The 17,599-nt window shown below is 33.1% G+C and overlaps 1 protein-coding gene across 2 annotated transcripts in view; it reads right to left on the bottom strand.

The window, feature by feature from the left end:
- Positions 1-17,599, bottom strand: part of LOC136040368 (VPS35 endosomal protein-sorting factor-like) — a 71,064-nt gene that overhangs the window by 26,711 nt on the left and 26,754 nt on the right. For both annotated transcript variants that reach the window (XM_065724625.1, XM_065724626.1), the window contains exons 6-8: positions 13,887-13,981; positions 6,289-6,470; positions 3,094-3,255 (exon numbers count right to left, since the gene is read on the bottom strand). In XM_065724625.1, the coding sequence (XP_065580697.1) occupies positions 3,094-3,255; positions 6,289-6,470; positions 13,887-13,981 (439 nt within the window). The remainder of the gene's footprint in view (positions 1-3,093; positions 3,256-6,288; positions 6,471-13,886; positions 13,982-17,599) is intronic.

Raw genomic sequence — 17,599 nt, 5'->3', positions numbered from 1 at the left:
ACCCCGTTGAAATTCTAATCCAATGTTCGGATTAATCTAAGGATCTAAATATGACATTAAATCCCACTAAATCACAGATAATGACAATCAACTTTTTGAAATCTACTCCTGCTTTTTGCGATCCGATCCCAAGCGAAATGCTATTGAAACATGTTAAGCTTCTTGGTGTCACAATTTCTAATGATCTTAAGTGGGACACACATGTTTCCAACATTGTTAAACAAACAAATGTTTCACTATCCATGTTTAAGCTGCCAAACAAATTTAATTGTCCTAAGATACATTCCCTCCGTTTTTACTAAGCCTTTATCAGACCGTTATCGGAATATGCATGTCCGGTCTGGCATTCACAACTTTCAAGTGAACTTAGTGACAAAATTGAGTCGGTCCAAAAGCGTTCGCTCAGGATCATTCACAAAGAAGGCAAAATTCCATACTCCTTCCTCCTTAAAGCTGCACGCATTACCACCTTAAAAGAAAGGAGGAAAAAAAATTGCCTGCTTTTCGCTAAATCAGTCATTTCCAATCCCCGTACTGAGGACTTGCTCCCTGATTTTCACAATCCCATTAGACTCCGACTCCCCCGGTTAGTCCCGTTATCAATCTCAACTTATTCTCCGATCCATGCTGTTACAGAGAAGTTTCGTAAAAGTTTTATCCCTTTTATTCTGGAACACCTTAATAATAACTCGTGATTATGTACTTGCCAAATTCCCCTTTTCCTCTATTGCCGTTTTTATTCTTGATTTATTGTAATGTTTTGTAATTTAATTGTCAAGTTTACTGATTTGCCCTTTATCTTTGATGAGTTTACCTTTTTAATTTCTTTTAAATTTCAAATGCTTGACTTAATGTACTGATTTGATTTTTTTTTTCTTAACTTTTACTGACATATAAATCGAATTCGGCTTTAGAGAGCTTGTGATAGTCTTTTGAAAACAAATATTATCTTATCTTAAATATGTAGCACGAATTCTACGAACTGAATTCTCCGTTGTTTTGGTAAACCACTAATAAATTTGAAGAAAATAGTGACCCATGGAAAATTCATGGCATATACACAATTCAGTCTATGTATTTGACCATTAAGAGGTGGGTGAGGAGAGAAATAAGTTTACACAGTATTTAAAGATAAGTAGGCAAGCTAGATCAAGAAACTTCAATTTTTTATCTCTTGACGATTTTAAAAAAAATTAAATTCTGGAGATGGGACCCCTAAAATTTTTTTTTTGCTTTTTACCTTGGTATTAATTATCAAGTTATCTAAGTTGTTTGATTAGTTTCCGAAAAAAACAGAAAAATTACCCTGATTCGAACCACTTTGGAACTTATCGAGTACCAAAATTAACAAGCCGATTTTCCAACTTTAAATGCGCTGAGGCGTTACCTTACGCAACTATGCTGAATAAATACAATAAAGCGGCGTCCATATGCGTGTCTAACTAGAATCCCATGTCTAGACATGTATCTGGCCAGACATCAATGTCTAGATAGCTACCGTTTACAAGAGAAATTTTGTGCTTGGCTAGACAAGTTACAGCTAAGCATCCAGTTCTTGAACTAGAACTTAAAGTCTAGGATTTAAAGTCTAAACTTAAAGTCTAGGATTGCAGCCAATCAGAATGTTTCAAGTTCCACTATTTTCATCATTTATGCTTACATTTCGAAACTGAGATTTAATTTTTGTTTTCTCATTTTTTTTTATTTCATTTTAGGCAAATATATAATACCAGATATAATAGTGAAGTCCAGTAAGGTAATTGTTGGCTTGTCTCATCCATTACCTTGTGACAGTAAAAATAGGGATTACAACTTTGAAAGTTTTACCCGCACAAGCTCTTTTGATTGGCTAGAAATGACAACTGTAATCTACTTAAAACTAAATTTGTATTTTTAGCTAAGCACTGAACTCTTCTTGTGAACGGTAGATTCCTAGACACTGATTTCTAGCCAGACACGTGACTCTAGCTAGACATGCATGTGAGCGCCACTTACGGCACACAAAAAAAGGAGCGTTTTCAAACAGGTTATCCGAAAGCTGCTTCAAAGACAGAACTTGAGGAGATACTCGGTCTGACTCTGATATCAATGGCCTGAATTTTGTCCTACCATGTGCAATGAGCTCGACTCGGTGCCAGAGAACAGAGTTCAGTCATACAGCGTGCAATAATCTAGATTGAAATTTAGTTAGGCCTGAATAAAACTAACGTTTTGGACAGCTTATATGATAGCTTCTTAAACGACGGAGTCTAAGGAGGTACCCAGCTTGACCCGCTTACCAAAGAGCCGACTTGTACCATTTGCAATGAGCAGCTACCCCAATAGCTTATCAAACTTCTCCCAAATTAAACAAAACAGCATGGCCACAAGATGAATATAATTTACAGGAGTAAAAATTCATTAAAATATTCATTAATATTAAAATATTAATATGAATTTTAATATTCATTAAAATTCATTAAATATATTCATTAAAATGTATAGGAGAGGAAGGACAAGGTTTTTATTTCGTTAATGGAAATACGAAAAGATGGTTTTTAAAATCCAGGGTGATTTAGTTTTTTCTTCGACTTTTTGGAACAAAAGCACAAAAAGATATATTGAAGAATATGGGAGAGAAAACACAAACTGGAAAAGTAATGACAACCTGACAACTAAAATTAATGACAACTAAAGTGACAACCTGACAACTAAAATTAATGACAACTAAAGTGACAACCTGACAACTAAAATGACAGCCTGACAACTAAAATTAATGACAACTAAAATGAAAACCTGACAACTAACATAAGAGAACCTGACAACTAAAATTAATTCCTGACAACTTAAAATACAAAACATAAGAGCAAGGGCCTGTCTGAACAAATACCCGGAATATTTTTTTCAGGGAGTGGGAGGGATTTAAAAATTTTGTTCTAAGAAACACAGTCTATAATCATTTTTCTTACGTTCTTATGAATCGGACAAAAATTTGGGCGACAGGGTCAAAACCGGTGACCCCCTCCCCCTGGGTGCGGCCTTGCGTGGAAGATACACACGACGAAATCAACTGACATTACAAGCAATTTAGAAAAAAAAAGAGACAGGTCTTACCAATGATAATAAAGTCCAAAAATTTTCAGTTTCATGCAACATTTTGGTAAGAAGGGAAAGAAGAACATTTATCTCAGAGGTGGCTAAGGGCTTCTTCGTCAGCTGTAGGCGGGACTTAAGTCCACCAATAATTTCCCCAATTATGACATCTAAATCCTTTGTCTATAAAAATGAAATAATTAATTCTAAGAACACACTGGCTAAATCTAAATGTAGACAACGGTACCTAGAACAAACAAACGAGAAAAAATTTTAGCCATCAAAAACACTCTGCAACGAGAACGGCTCAGCCTAAATATTTGCATTATGCATTGGCATTTAGCTTTGATATATATATATATATATATATATATATATATATATATATATATATATATATATATATATATATATATATATATATATATACATATATATATATATATATATATATATATATATATATATATATATATATATATATATATATATATAGATGGCAATAGCTGTTGATAAGCCTTGGTGGTAGCACATCCAGTTTTTTTGCTTTTTTTACCATCAGGGAAAAAAGAACTTCCCAAAAACATCATACCTTTTATCAGGCTGTCGAAAACGAAACTTGGAACGGATAAATGAGGAGAAATTATAGCAAGTGAAAATGTATTGGACCAAGAATACCTACGGGGGGGGGGGCGGTGCTGCCCCTACTATGGATATTTTCTGGCACCCTCATTTTTTTCTTTTTTACTCTTTTCTTAAAAAATAAAATTACAATTTTGCAAATTATTGGCGTCCTTTTTACATTGTTCTCCCCCCAAGATTTTACTTTAGACCCCCTTTGGACAGCTCAGCCCAGATATTTGCATTATTTACTGGTTTTAGCTAAAATTTTTCCTCATTTATTTATTCTTGATGTTTTTCTTAAATAATTAGCTATAAATTAGTACGTATAAATAATTACTCAAAAAGCTAATTAGCTAAATTAGCTAATAAATAGATAGTTAAATTAGTTAATTAGCAGAAAGTTAAGTTTACATATTTAGTTCTATTTATTACTAGAGTATTCACTATAGGGTTGAAGGTTGCCAAAAATCAGTGACGTCAATTCACAAAAATTTAGAGGGATCGTTTTCGGATGCAATGGGAAGTGGTCAGAAAAAAAGATTTAAATGAAGCAGGAACTTTATGGGAGTGGATATAGAGTGAAGCTCAAAGGAGAGTGGGGTGCAGGAGGAATTTTGGCCTCAGGTGGGTTGGTCTTTGGACAAGTTGTAATAACATTATAAATTTCAAAAGTTTGGTAAGATCATATTAAAAATTGAGCAAAATATATTCGCAGAGCAAAAAAAAAAAAAATTAATAAACGGCACATTAATGCTTGAATAATTCGATGCCAATGGTTAGGAGGCCGAGTTATTTCATTTAAGTTTTCTTGTTTTTAAGCCTCGGTTCAAAATATTGGCGTATGATACTATTTTCTATTGCGAAAATCCCAAAAGAGCCATGACTAAGGCAAGAAGAATCCCTTTTTAAAACTACAAATCTATTGAAACACATAAACAATAAAATACACATTCTTAGCAATTATTTTGAATGACTTGGTATCTGTGATAACTTACTAATTAAGGATAACTTACAAATTAACTTAAATAAATACTGTTTTTTTGTTTCTTCAAGTGAGTAAAATCATAAAAGTAAGAATTAATTGTAAACACCTAGAATAAATACGTTAAAGCACTAATTTGAAAACTAAGTTTTGTTTTGGTTACTCATTTGACTGACAATATTTTAAAGAGTAATTTATACGAAAATATATAAATCACTCTTTGGAATATTGGGCTTTTCAAATCTTGAAGAAGGTGGGGGATGGTGGCTTAGAGTTCGAATCAGTAATTTCGAAATTTTTAAAAAAGGAGGTTTAAAAACAAGGAGAGAAAACGTTTTAAGGAGAGAAAAAGTAATTTTCTATTTTCTCTCTTAGATTGACTACTTTGGCTTCCGCAACAAAAATTCCACTTTTATTTGCAGATTTTACTTCCGAAATAAACAAACAAACGAACCCTTTCAACTCCCAAGATTAATCCGAAACTAAAATGAATTTTTTTGTTTTTCGCTGAGCTCCACTGCCATAATTTACAGTAAAGAAATAATTTTTACACATATTTTGTATATCGTAATTATATTATAAGTCATATGTAACCGAACGTAGCCTATTCATAATTTTATTATAAAACATATGTGCCGAATTATAAAACCGAATGTAGCCTAACTCTTTCTGTCGGTCTGTCTATGTCTGTCCTTTATGCATTAGTACACTGTTCATCCGCTCGCCAAGGAGCTTGTTTGTTGAATATACTTTTGCGAAGTTTCAAGTTATTCCCCCCCCCCACTCTTCCCAAAAACCCTCTTAATACTTTTGGCACCGATTAAATAAGATACCCCTCCGCACAAATAATTGACAGTTACTTCTGGTAAAAATATCAACATTTTCTGGATATTTAGCTAACAGGATATTGGATTATTTTATTATTTGGATATTTATTTATTTATTTATGAATTCCGTCATCTGACAAACAAAAACAACTCAGTAATTTGTTCGGTAATTTGTATATATTTTGGGTAAAGGACTACATTATTCAGTCTGGGATTAATTCTATTTCGAAAAGCATAACCTTTGCAAAAACAAGTTGATGTTTGTAATCATCAATTCATCACATTATTACCTTTTTCAATTGACGAAATGGTTCTGATTTATGGGCCAGATTCCCCAATGAAAGAGACATGTCGGGGGGAGATTTCTCAAATACTTTCAAACCTAAAAATACGATCATTATCAATACGCAGGGAGAATTTTGTGGGGAAGAGAGGAATTTTCCACGGGGAAGAACTTATCGGGGTAGTTTCCATAGAGGGTGAGTTCTCTGCAAGGGGAAATTTTCTACAAATAAATTTTCCTTGAATATATTTCCTTTCAAGATTACAGCGACGCGCGACGGGTAAGCTAGGTATCAAATAAATTTGGGAAGTGATGATGAATATAATGATACTATGGTCTCGCGCAAACTAATCCACCACTGGCATTAATTTTGTTTAAGTTTTAATTTAATTAATTAATTTTTGCGTTCAATTTAAGTTTAAATTCATTAATTAATTAATTAATTTAGGTTTAAGCATGTAAAAAAAAAGAGAAAGGAATGACAAAAGCCAATGACTCACATTATGATATTTGATAACATATGCAATCCACGCCTCCGACACTTGAACAAATTTTTTTATATCCAATGAATAGGAGATCCCCCTCCACGCCAAAGAAAGAACCTTGCGCCGTTGACTTTTCTGTACACCGGATTGAGCCAGCTTATTTCCAAGAGCAATGTAGATTTTATCAATAGGATATCCTAAAACACAAAATCAAAACACTAAAACACAAAAATCACAACACTAAAATACAAACATCACAACATTAAATTCAAAAATCACAATACTAAAATACAAAAATCTCAACATTAAATTACAAACATCACAACACTAGAAGACTAAAATCACAACACTAAAATACAAAAATTACAACACTAAAATACAAACATCATAACACTAATATAAAAAAATCACAAGAAAAATACAAAATTCATATTAGTCCCTCACTCTTTACGCTAAAGTTTTTAATTGTTTTAAAAATTAGAATTGTGGCAAAGAGTCAAACTTTAGCGTAAAGAGCGAGGGATTGCGGAGGGAACAACCCATTTCATATACGGAGTAATTTCTGTTCGTTTTAAGTTTTAATGTCGCTCCTTACTTTCAGTTAAAAAAAATTAGTTTTTTTTATTTAATTTCTGAACGTTTTTGAATTAATGCATTTTTGATTTTGGCTCTCCGCACATAAATTACTAAAATGAAATTTGCATGTTAATTCTTTTTTTAGCTAAATGGCTTTCTCTTAGTTTTGATCAGACGATTTGAGAAATAAGGGGTGGGGAAGGAGGCCTAGTTGTCCTCCAAATTTTTAGTTACTTAAAAAGTCAACTAGAACTTTTAATTTTAACGAACGTTTTTATTAGTAAAAAATATACGTAACTTAAGAATTAACTTACGTAACAAACTTTTATATTCTTATATTTTAATTATAGATATGAGGGGGTTTCCTCGTTAATACCTCGCTCTTCACACTAAATCTTAACTTTTGTCCCAATTCTTTAAGAACGACCCCTGAATCATAAGGGTCGTAGAATAAATAGTTGAAATTACTAAAAATACTTTAGCATAAAGGGCGAAGTATTTATCTCCTCCTGAATACCTCGCTCTTTATGCTAAAGTATTTTTAGAACCCCTCATATGCGTAATAATTTCTGTTCGTTTTAAGTTTTAACGCTACTCCTTACTTTCAATTGAAAAAACTTTTTCATGTTTATATATTCATTGTTTTTTTCATAGTAATGCTAGAAAATCCTGCGCCCTTTTCATTGAATTTCTCTTCCCCTATGAAATATTCCTCCAAGAAAAGATCATCCCACATAGAACCCTCCCCTCAACCCCACACCCAAACCAAAAAAAATCTCCCTGAAAACGTCGGTACACTTCCCAATAACCATTACTGTGTGTAAACATTGGTCAAAGTTTGTAACTTGCAGCCCCTCCCCCAGGGACTGTGGGGGAGTAAGTCATCCCCAAAGACATAGTTATTGTGGTTTACGACTATGCAGAACAAAATGGCTATCTCAAAATTTTGATCCGTTGACTTTGGGAAAAAATGAGCGTGGGAGGGGGCCTAGGTGCCCTCCAATTTTTTGGTCACTTAAAAGGGCACTAGAACTTTTCATTTTCGCTAGAATGAGCCCTCTTGCAACACTCTAGGACCACTTGGTCGATACGATGAACCCTGGAAAAAAAAAAAAAAAAAAAAAAAACAACAAATAAACACGCAACCGTGATCTGTCTTCTGGCAAAGAATACGATATTCCACATTTTTGTAGATTAGACCTTGAAATTTTTTCTGTAGGGTTCTGTGATACGCTTAATGCGATGGTGTGATTTTCGTTAAGATCCTATGACTTTTATGGGATGTTTCCCCCTATTTTCCAAAATAAGGCAAATTTTTTCAGGCTCGTAGCTTTTGATGACAAAGACTAAATTTGATGAAACTTATATGTTTAAAATCGGCATAAAAATCCGATTCTTTTGATGTATCTTTTAGCATTAAAATTCCGTTTTTTAGAGTTTCGTTTACTATTGAGCCGGGTCGCTCCTTACTACACTTCGTTACCACGAACTATTTGATGAAAATATACGAATATAGAAGTTCGTTACGTAAGTTGTTAAGTATATTTATTATCTATAAAAACGTTCGTAAATAAAACTAAAAGTTCTCGTGGCCTTTTTAAGTAACGAAAAAAATGGAGGGCAACTAGGCCCCCTCCCCCGCCCCTTTTTTCTCAAAATCGTCCGATCAAAACTTTGAGAAAGCCATTTAGCCAAAAAAACCAAAATTAATATGCATACTTCGTTTTAATTAGTCATGTACGAAGAGCCAAAACCAAAACCTGCATTAATTCCCAAACGTTCAGAAATTAAATAAAAAATAAGTTTTTTCCACTGAAAGTAAGGAGCAACATTAAAACTTAAAGCGAACAGAAATTATTTCGTATATGAAAGGGCTGTCCCCTCCTCAACGCCCCGGTTTTTACGCTATAGTTTGACTCTTTCTCACAACTTTACTTTTTGGAACAATAAAAAACTTTAGCGGAAAGAGCGGGGCGTTGAGGAGGGGACAGCCCTTTTCATATACGAATAATTTCTGATCGTTTTGAGTTTTAATGTCGTTCCTTACGTTCAGTTAATTTTTTTTTGTTTGTTTAATCTGTATAGAATTGTCATTTCGCATATTTCTCAAAATTCGCATAATTCACATAAATGACAGAAATGTCATTTCGGCCCTCATACTAGGGGCTGTGGGGGTTGTGTCATCCTTGCATGCAAATTTATTGATATATTCAACTATTTTGAACAAAATGGGTACCTCGAAATATTTATCAGATGTCCTAATGGGTTACAAAAGGACCAGCTATAAACAAAAGGTTCTAAGACAGGGACTGGCTGCTCTCCAATCACTGTTGACTTTCAAAAAAAGGCAAAGGAAATTTCGATCTTCAGTCGAATGATTATCCTACAAAGTCTGTACGACCACGAGGGGGGATTGCAGGAGGGGACAGCCCCCTGTTATACGAAATAAATTTTGCTCGTTTTAGGGTTGAATGTTTCCCTTCATTTTTATGATAAAGGGGTAAACCAAAAATATTCCTATAAATCAAAAGGGATTTTATATCAATTTCTATCCCCCCCCCTCCACTCCCTAAATCTAAATCTAAATTTATCCGAATGATCAAAGAGATTCAGGATGTTTTGGCACTAAAATACACTCTTTGGGGCATCTGTTCCCCCCCCCACTATGCATAGACCCTCTTCGGTTCTTCGGAAGAAACAGAAAAAAATCAATAGGACTTGAATGAAACAGAACAGAAACAGAACAGGTCGATCAAAAAAAGAAGACCTATTTCTGTTTCTGTTCTGTTTTTGGTAAAAACAAAAAATATCAGTTTTCGTTCAAAAACAGCTATTTAAACAGCTGTTTTTTTTACACTTAAAATACTTTAGCGTAAAGAGCAAAGTATTCATGAGGGGACGAACCCCCTCATTTACGTAATAATTTCTGTTTGTTCTAAGTTTTAATGTTACTCCTCACTTTCAGTGGAAAACTAATTTAATTTCTCACTGTTTTTTAGCTAATGCTAGAAAATCGAGCACCCCCTTCATGGATATTCTCTTCCCCTATGATAAATTCCTCCATGGAAAGATCCTCTTACGTAACCCCAGTCCCCCGAAAGAAAGAGGAGTGTAGATTATAAGTTTAACTTTATTATCAAATCAAATGTGTAAGCTTTATTTTATATTTATATGTAAGCTGTGACGGGTTTTCAAATATTTAAATAAATAATAAATAATTACGTGGTCTATGGTTAATGTGTTGTGGGGAATTATTATTATTATTATTATTTTTTCTCTTCTTAGTTTTTATTTTCGTAGTCAGTGTTAATATTGTAATATTGTCAGTGCTAAAGTGCTGCCACCAGGCATGTGCACTGGTTTGTCATATTTATTTATTTAATTGTTGCTAATAAAAAATTATCTATTTATCTATCTATATTCTGTCATCTATTATTTTTTTACTTTTTTTTGTATTGTTTTTTTTGAAATTTGTACCAGTGTTCCAAAACTTAATCATAACTAATTCTGTCATTACATTCAGCATAAAATGGCAGATAACAATAAATTCAGCCCTTAAAATACTTGAGATACATAAAGAGGGGCTAGCATCATAGCCCGTTCTGACTTAATAGTAATACAAATTTCTTCTGTATTACTATAACATAATATAAATAAATAACAAATGATTAGGTGATTTGTGATATTGCGGGGAATTATTTTTTGTTTATTTTTTTGTATATTTATGCTGGTGCTGTAGGCTTGTATTTACTCTGGCTTGATTTATTTTGATTTTTATTTTATGAGAGCTAAAGTATGTAGCACAGTCAGTGTTAGTTTTTATTTTCGTAGTGTATGTAACATTGTAACATTGTCAGAACTAAAGTATGCCACCAGGCATGTGCACTGGTTTGTCATATCTATTTATGTAATTGTTGCAAAAAAAAATTATTTATGCATCTATCTATCTAATAATAGCATCATTTGTTAAAGTCTTAAAACTTATCGCTTAAATACATGCGTTCCTAGCGTTTTGACATTGTCCGGGCATGCTGTTTTGAGTGAAATAATTGGTGAGCGAAAATGCTGGTTGGGTCGAAACACTTGGTAGGTACGCTAAGATGCCTCAAAGCGATATCTCGAAGTTTCGGAAAGATTTCTTTGTTTGGAATGAAAATAAATAGGTCTCTAATCTGAAAACATTAGCTTTTACTTCTCATCAGGGTTGTCACTTGCCATGGGTAGTACTTTTATCTAATAATTGCACTTTTGGGAAAGTATAGTACTATTTACCAATTTTTGCTAAACAAAGAACAGTTTTATTGGAAAAACTTGGCGAAAACTTTCTTTGCACACAAACATGGCTATCTTTTTTTATGGTTGTTTTCTTCGATTTTCCTGTCCCTTTTTCTAAAAATGGACTATAAAGTCTATACAGCATCTCCTCCAACTTTTCGAAAATGCATACTAGTTATTTGAGACATTTCGATTATAAAATAATTTTCATCATCAATTTATGCAGTCACCTCAAAATCATTATTGTTTAAGCAGAGCCCATAATTAACTTTGAGAGGAAGCAGTCTCCCCCCTTCCGGCCATACTTGGCCCCTTCCCCGTCATGATGTTCAGAAGCCATCTTAAACAAAAGTATAAAAGAAAAAAAAATGCATGGGAAAAAGACACTTCTTAGAGCTTATTCCAAAATTTTTTTTTTCTCATGGTTTAAAACAGCTAAAAAGAAATCCGTCCATTCCCAAAGGAAAAGCCGAGCTCACGCCCTCCAGAAACTCTGGATCTACCACAATTTTAAAGGTGTAAATATAAGAAAAATTCAGTTTCCCTCCTCAAGGATTTTTATGAATTTGCGCAACTGTAATTATGCAAGTTAATGAAAGAAGAAAACCCGGTTCTTTACAATAGAAACGTTTAACTTTTGTTGCGCTATTACATAAAAATAAATATTTTCAATACAATTGTTTGCGCAACTGTAATTATGCAAGTTAATGAAAGAAGAAAACCCGGTTCTTTACAATAGAAACGTTTAACTTTTGTTGCGCTATTACATAAAAATAAATATTTTCAATAGAATTGTTTGCGCAACTGTAATCATGCAAGTTAATGAAAGAAGAAAACCCGGTTCTTTACAATAGAAACGTTTAACTTTTGTTACGCTATTACATAAAAATAAATATTTTTAATAGAACTGTTCTACTACATTCACGATTAAAAAAACAAATACTATTTTGTAAGTCTGAAATTCCCAAATATCTCATTCTCGAAGCACTAAAATAAAATCTGGAACAGAAGAAAAACAGAAACAGGATAAAAGAGCTATTATAAAAACAGAAACAGAACAGGAAAATTAAAAGCAAGTCATCTGTTTCTGTTTTGTTCTTTTTTTTTTTTTTTTTTTTTCTTTTTTTTTTGCATGAACAGAACAAAAAGAGGTACTTTGAAAACAGGACACAAACAGTGCCCATGCTCGCCCGCCACCTACAAAAATTATCCTTTCTTTTATAAGATGACGCTTCCAATTCATTACATATAATATGTGAAATATGATGCAAATTAGTTTAGTTAGATGGGGCTTTGAATTAATTATCAGAAATACTTTTCTGCAATAATATGGGAGGTATCGTTCCTACAGCATCTTGAAAACACGACACAAACAGTGCCCATACTTACCCCCCCCCCCCCACCTACAATATAATCCTTTCCTTCATAAGATTGAGCTTCCACCATATAATATTGTGAAATATTATGCAAATAAGTTTAGTTAAATGGAGCTTTGAAATAATTATAAGAAATGTTTTTCTGCAGTAATACGGGAGGTATCATTCCTGTAGCATCCTTTTTCAGGCTTAGTCTAAATGAAGGGAGATGAAAAATTAATTTCTGCTTAAAGAAAAAACTTGCCCTACATAATTTTTCTCAATATATGCAAAAATGAAGCCACATACTTAGGCTGAAAAACAAATTTTAACATCTAAAAATTAAATTCTTACAAAAAGGGCACATGAAAAACATTAGAAATCTTATTGTCACCCTATTCAAAAATAGAAAATCACCTATTATGCACACTGGTTATGAAAAAATTACGAAAATACACATTATCCAAAGGTTAAAAAAATATAGACATAAAAAAAAACATACATTGCCGGTTACGAAAAAAAAAACACAAAAAACAAGAAAAATAAAAAATGCCATCACATCTATTTGCTATGAACTTACACTGCATCATACTTATCCCCCCCCCCCTAAAGTGTCAGTTACAGTCCATTATCATGAGAAAAAAAGGAAGCCCTACTTTTTTTACAATGACCAAGAAAAAAAAAATTATGAAAAGCGTCCAACAGTTTTTAGCACGATGATAACAATCATAAAGACTTGAATCTGTTGAATTATAAGACTACACCTACCATACCTTCACCCAGAGTTTTCATTCAAAACACAAACTCTTGTCTAATCCTCTCCTCATCTATAAATCTACATACTTCCTCATCAGATGCAATGATACAAGAATAATTCGTGGGTGAAAGCGAGGTTCTTGAAGGTGTAAACCCAGCAAAGAGTTGGCAGATTATGCAAAAATTGAGGAAGAATGGTAAAAGCATTTGATTTCAGCGAGTAATGCCACAGCCCCCCGCCCACCTGTGTACATTTCTAACCCTCTTACTTGACTTGACTTCATTAAACAAGAAACGATAAACATAAATCTTATACAAAGGAGACAGAGAGACAACTCATTTTGTCTCCTTTAACAATAGAGAGAAAAAAGAAGAAGGAACTACACCTCAATAACTCACACGGAGTACACAGAGAAAGAGAGAGAGAGAGAAGAAGCGAAAAAAAAAATCGACTCATGGAGACACAGATGGGACTTATAAATAATTTATAAATAAATCACCTTACATTCAGTCTAAGCTACTATAGACAGAAACAAACTATATCTTTCAATGTATTTTTATATGTGTAGAGTGATGGTGACTCACTTATTAAATTAAATAGTTTAGATCAGTTACATAGCCCTTAAACGAGAATAACTGATTTGGGCATACCTTTAATTCCAGAAATTGCCTCCGTTAAATACAGAGCATGTTCAGAGCAATAGCCAACAGGCATAGCTTTTACCAAAGCATGAACGAGAACTCCGCTGAAACAAGGATAAAATAAAGAGAACAGTGAAAAATATAAACACATTGAAAAGTGAGGTGACATGTAAATAATGAGACAACAATAAAAAAAAAGAGAACAGTGAAGAGCATAAATAAATGGAAAATTAAGGTGATATGTAAATGCTGAAGCAAGAATAAAATAAAGAGAACAGTGAAAAATATAAATACATTGAAAATTAAGGTGACATGTTTTTTTCCAACTGCTCTAAAGAGGGTACTCGTGGAATTAGCCTTAAACTTGCATTGTATTAAATCTGGAATTTGTCTTAAACGTTACAGTCCTGACAAAACATGAATTTTGTTCCACTGGAAAAAGAAAAAAATGCTGAAACTAGAATAAAATAAGGAGAACAGTGAAAAATATAAATGCACTGAAAATTAAGGTGACATGTTTTTTTCCAACTGCTCTAAAAAGGGTACTCGTGGAATTAGCCTTAAACGTGCATTGTATTAAACCTTGAATTTGTCTTAAACTTTACAGTCCTGACAAAACATGAATTTTGTTCCACTGGAAAAAAGGAAATATTTTAAAATAAAAAACAAAGTTAATAATATTGCTGATTTAGCAGATTTAACTTCCGTTTTTCTTTAACTTAGAAAAGGACAAAGAATACTCCTGGAATTCATGCTAAAGGTTCATCGTATTAGACGCAGAATTTTTATAAAAGGTTACAGTCTTCACAAAAGCATGAAAAAAACACTCCACTGAAACAAGAAAGAATATTTTAAAACACGAAATAAAGTCAAATATATTGCAGATTTAGCTAATTTAACTTCCTTTTTTTTAAATTAAAAAAAACTTTTAACTTAGAAATTTTGCAAAGCAAATTCGACAGTATCTGCCAAATGGAGAGGCACAGTTCCAGAACCAATCAAATTCAAAAGAGGAAGTGTTCTTAGTCCTGTCATTTTTAAATATACAAGTTCTAAGAGTTTGAACCAGATCTCATCACCTCTTCTACTTCATGGTACCGACTTGTCTTACATAGCTTATGCTGATGATGTTCCTCTTCTCAGCAGACCGAACGCAGACTTCGCAAGATGTCCTGAATAGACTGCACAGTGAACTTTGGTCTATCAGACTTTCTATTAATGTCAGTGAGCATGAATTTCTAACTTTCAACATGGTTAAAAGTGATAGTGTTACCCTTGTAAGGGATCTCGATTCAGTTCCTGCTGCTTCAAGCTTGAAATACCTCGGCTTAATGTTTTCAGAAAAGCTCCACAAAACCAGACAAACCATTGCGAAGCACACAACCGCCACCACTAAACGTGCAAACGACCGTTGCTCCAAAACGGGGGCGATACTCCTGGATACAGCTTGCTTCAATTTATCGTTCACTGTGCCAACCTCGTTTTATTTACCTCGCCGGTGCGTCTAATCTACTTGCCGAGAGTGATACCAATAAAATCAATAAGTGCTATTTGGATGCGCCAGATTTATATATAATTCAACTAACAATTCTGGCAGTGCTTAATGAACGAACTGAAGGTACTGATGAAAATATAACAGTTCAAAATAGGGATGAAACCTTTTAATTGACAGTTAAACAAATATAAAATTTTGAACTGGATATTTCGGACACATACACAGTGTCCATCATCAGCAGTAAATATCAGTAAATATATGTGTCCAAAATATCCAGTTAAAATTTTATTTTTGTTTCACTGTCCATTAAAAGGTTTCATCTCTATTTTGAACTGTTATATTTTAGTCATGGAAAGGCTGTGTGGTCTTCGAAGTTACCTAAGGAACTGATGAAATTTGCCTGGAGCATACCATACTATTAGTAAAAATTGGTATGAGCATTAATGTTTAAATGACGTTTAAAATGCCCAAATGTACAAGCAAAACGGTGTAAAGTACCACTAATTTCACTGTTACAAAAAAAGCTGGTTCAGTGTAGAGGGTTCTACCGAATAGTATTAGAGCGGTCAGAAACTCAATTTCATTTAAAAGAAAGTAAAAAAAAATGTTGAGAAGGTGTTGAATTTTGTGAGTTTTTGGGAGGGTGTGTAGGAAGGCGGGAATATGGGAAGGTAGTGACGGCGACCTAATTCAACTAATTCGACCTAATTTCTTTTATGTGGTTGTTTACTTTTTATATAACGTAGTTCAATTCATACCTGAAAACCACAATTTTCCAGGGTTTGTCCATTGGTTGTTTCAAAGTCATGAAATTTTAAGGTCAGAATAACATTTTCGTTAGTGTTGCCACGTCAAACCGTGAAAGAAAATTAACAAAATTAACTAGTTAAATTTGACATCGCTTCTCGTCCGTAAAAAATAAACATAAACAATCTGTTGATACCCTAGGACAACTAAACCTTTAAAAAAAAACTATGTCTTAACCTTTTTAGTGTCATATGGTTTATCACTTATTTTTGATGATTTTTCCTTATTTCAATTTGAACTTTTTTATTTTCTTTTTTGGTTTTGCTGTTATAGAATTTGGAGCTTGCAACCATCAAAATTGTACAACTACACACGGAGGCCATTTCCATGAAAAACCAAGTTCTCGATTTTTCCTAATTTTTACCGTCTAATGGTGTAATGTAAATGGTGTAATGTAGCATGATGGTGTAAGTTTCAACTTAGCCAATTCTAAACCTTATTTTTTTTTAGGTTTTCTCTTCAGTTACTGCTTGGGATTTTTCCTCTGGGAGAGTTTTCCATAGGGAAGGAAGTTTCCAGGGTGAACTTTTCACCCTGGAAGTTTCCAACGGAAGGAAGTTTCCAACGGAAGGAAGTTTCCAACGGAAGGAAGTCTCCAGGGGGAAACGTACTGTGAAAATTTGCCAGAATTCTTATACAAAATTCTCCCTATTCGTCTTCCTTTCTCCTTGGCCGACTCAATTTTACATATGTTAATGACAATTGTCCGGGGTAAATTTTCACCAGGATTGTATTGTCTAGAGGATGTTACCGTGAAGGAGGAATCGTACTTCCCGGCACTACTTAAAAATGATCAGAAGTTAAATAAAAAAAATTGTTTTTTTCCACTGAATGTAAGAAGCATTACTGAAACTTAAAAAGAACAGAAATTATTACGTATATGAGGGGGTTGAACCCTTTCTAATACCTCGCTCTTTACGCTCAAGTTTGACTTTTTGTCCCAATTTTTTTTTAAACGACTCCTGAAACACAAGGTTTTTTTTAATTAGAACATTAAGAAGCTTTTATAAAAGTACCAAAAACATTAGCGTGAAGACCCAGGTATTAAGAATGGGGGAGCCTCCCTTAGATACGTATTAAGTTCTGTTCGTTTTACGTATTAAGTTCTGTTCGTTTTAAGTTATAATGATGCTAAGATTCAGCTCTATCCATCTGCCAAATTACATTTATAAAAGTAAGCTTACATGGTTTTTTAGATTCAAAATATGTTGAAAAATGATTAAAAATAGTTGAAAAAAGGACGTTTTTTATATTTTCTATGCAAATTTAGATCCATTTCTAAGAAAAAGCGTAAATAATATCTAAAGTCTAGCTTGATGAATGAATAGATTTGAGACTGTTGAATCCAATGATATAAGTTGAAAATATAATATAATAATAATATAAATTATTAATATAAATAATATAATATAATATAATA

Source organism: Artemia franciscana, chromosome 20 (genome assembly GCF_032884065.1).
Source record: "Artemia franciscana chromosome 20, ASM3288406v1, whole genome shotgun sequence".
Lineage (NCBI taxonomy): Eukaryota > Metazoa > Arthropoda > Branchiopoda > Anostraca > Artemiidae > Artemia > Artemia franciscana.
The sequence above is the reverse complement of the archived record's forward strand: the minus strand, read 5'-3'. Positions and strand labels throughout refer to the sequence as shown.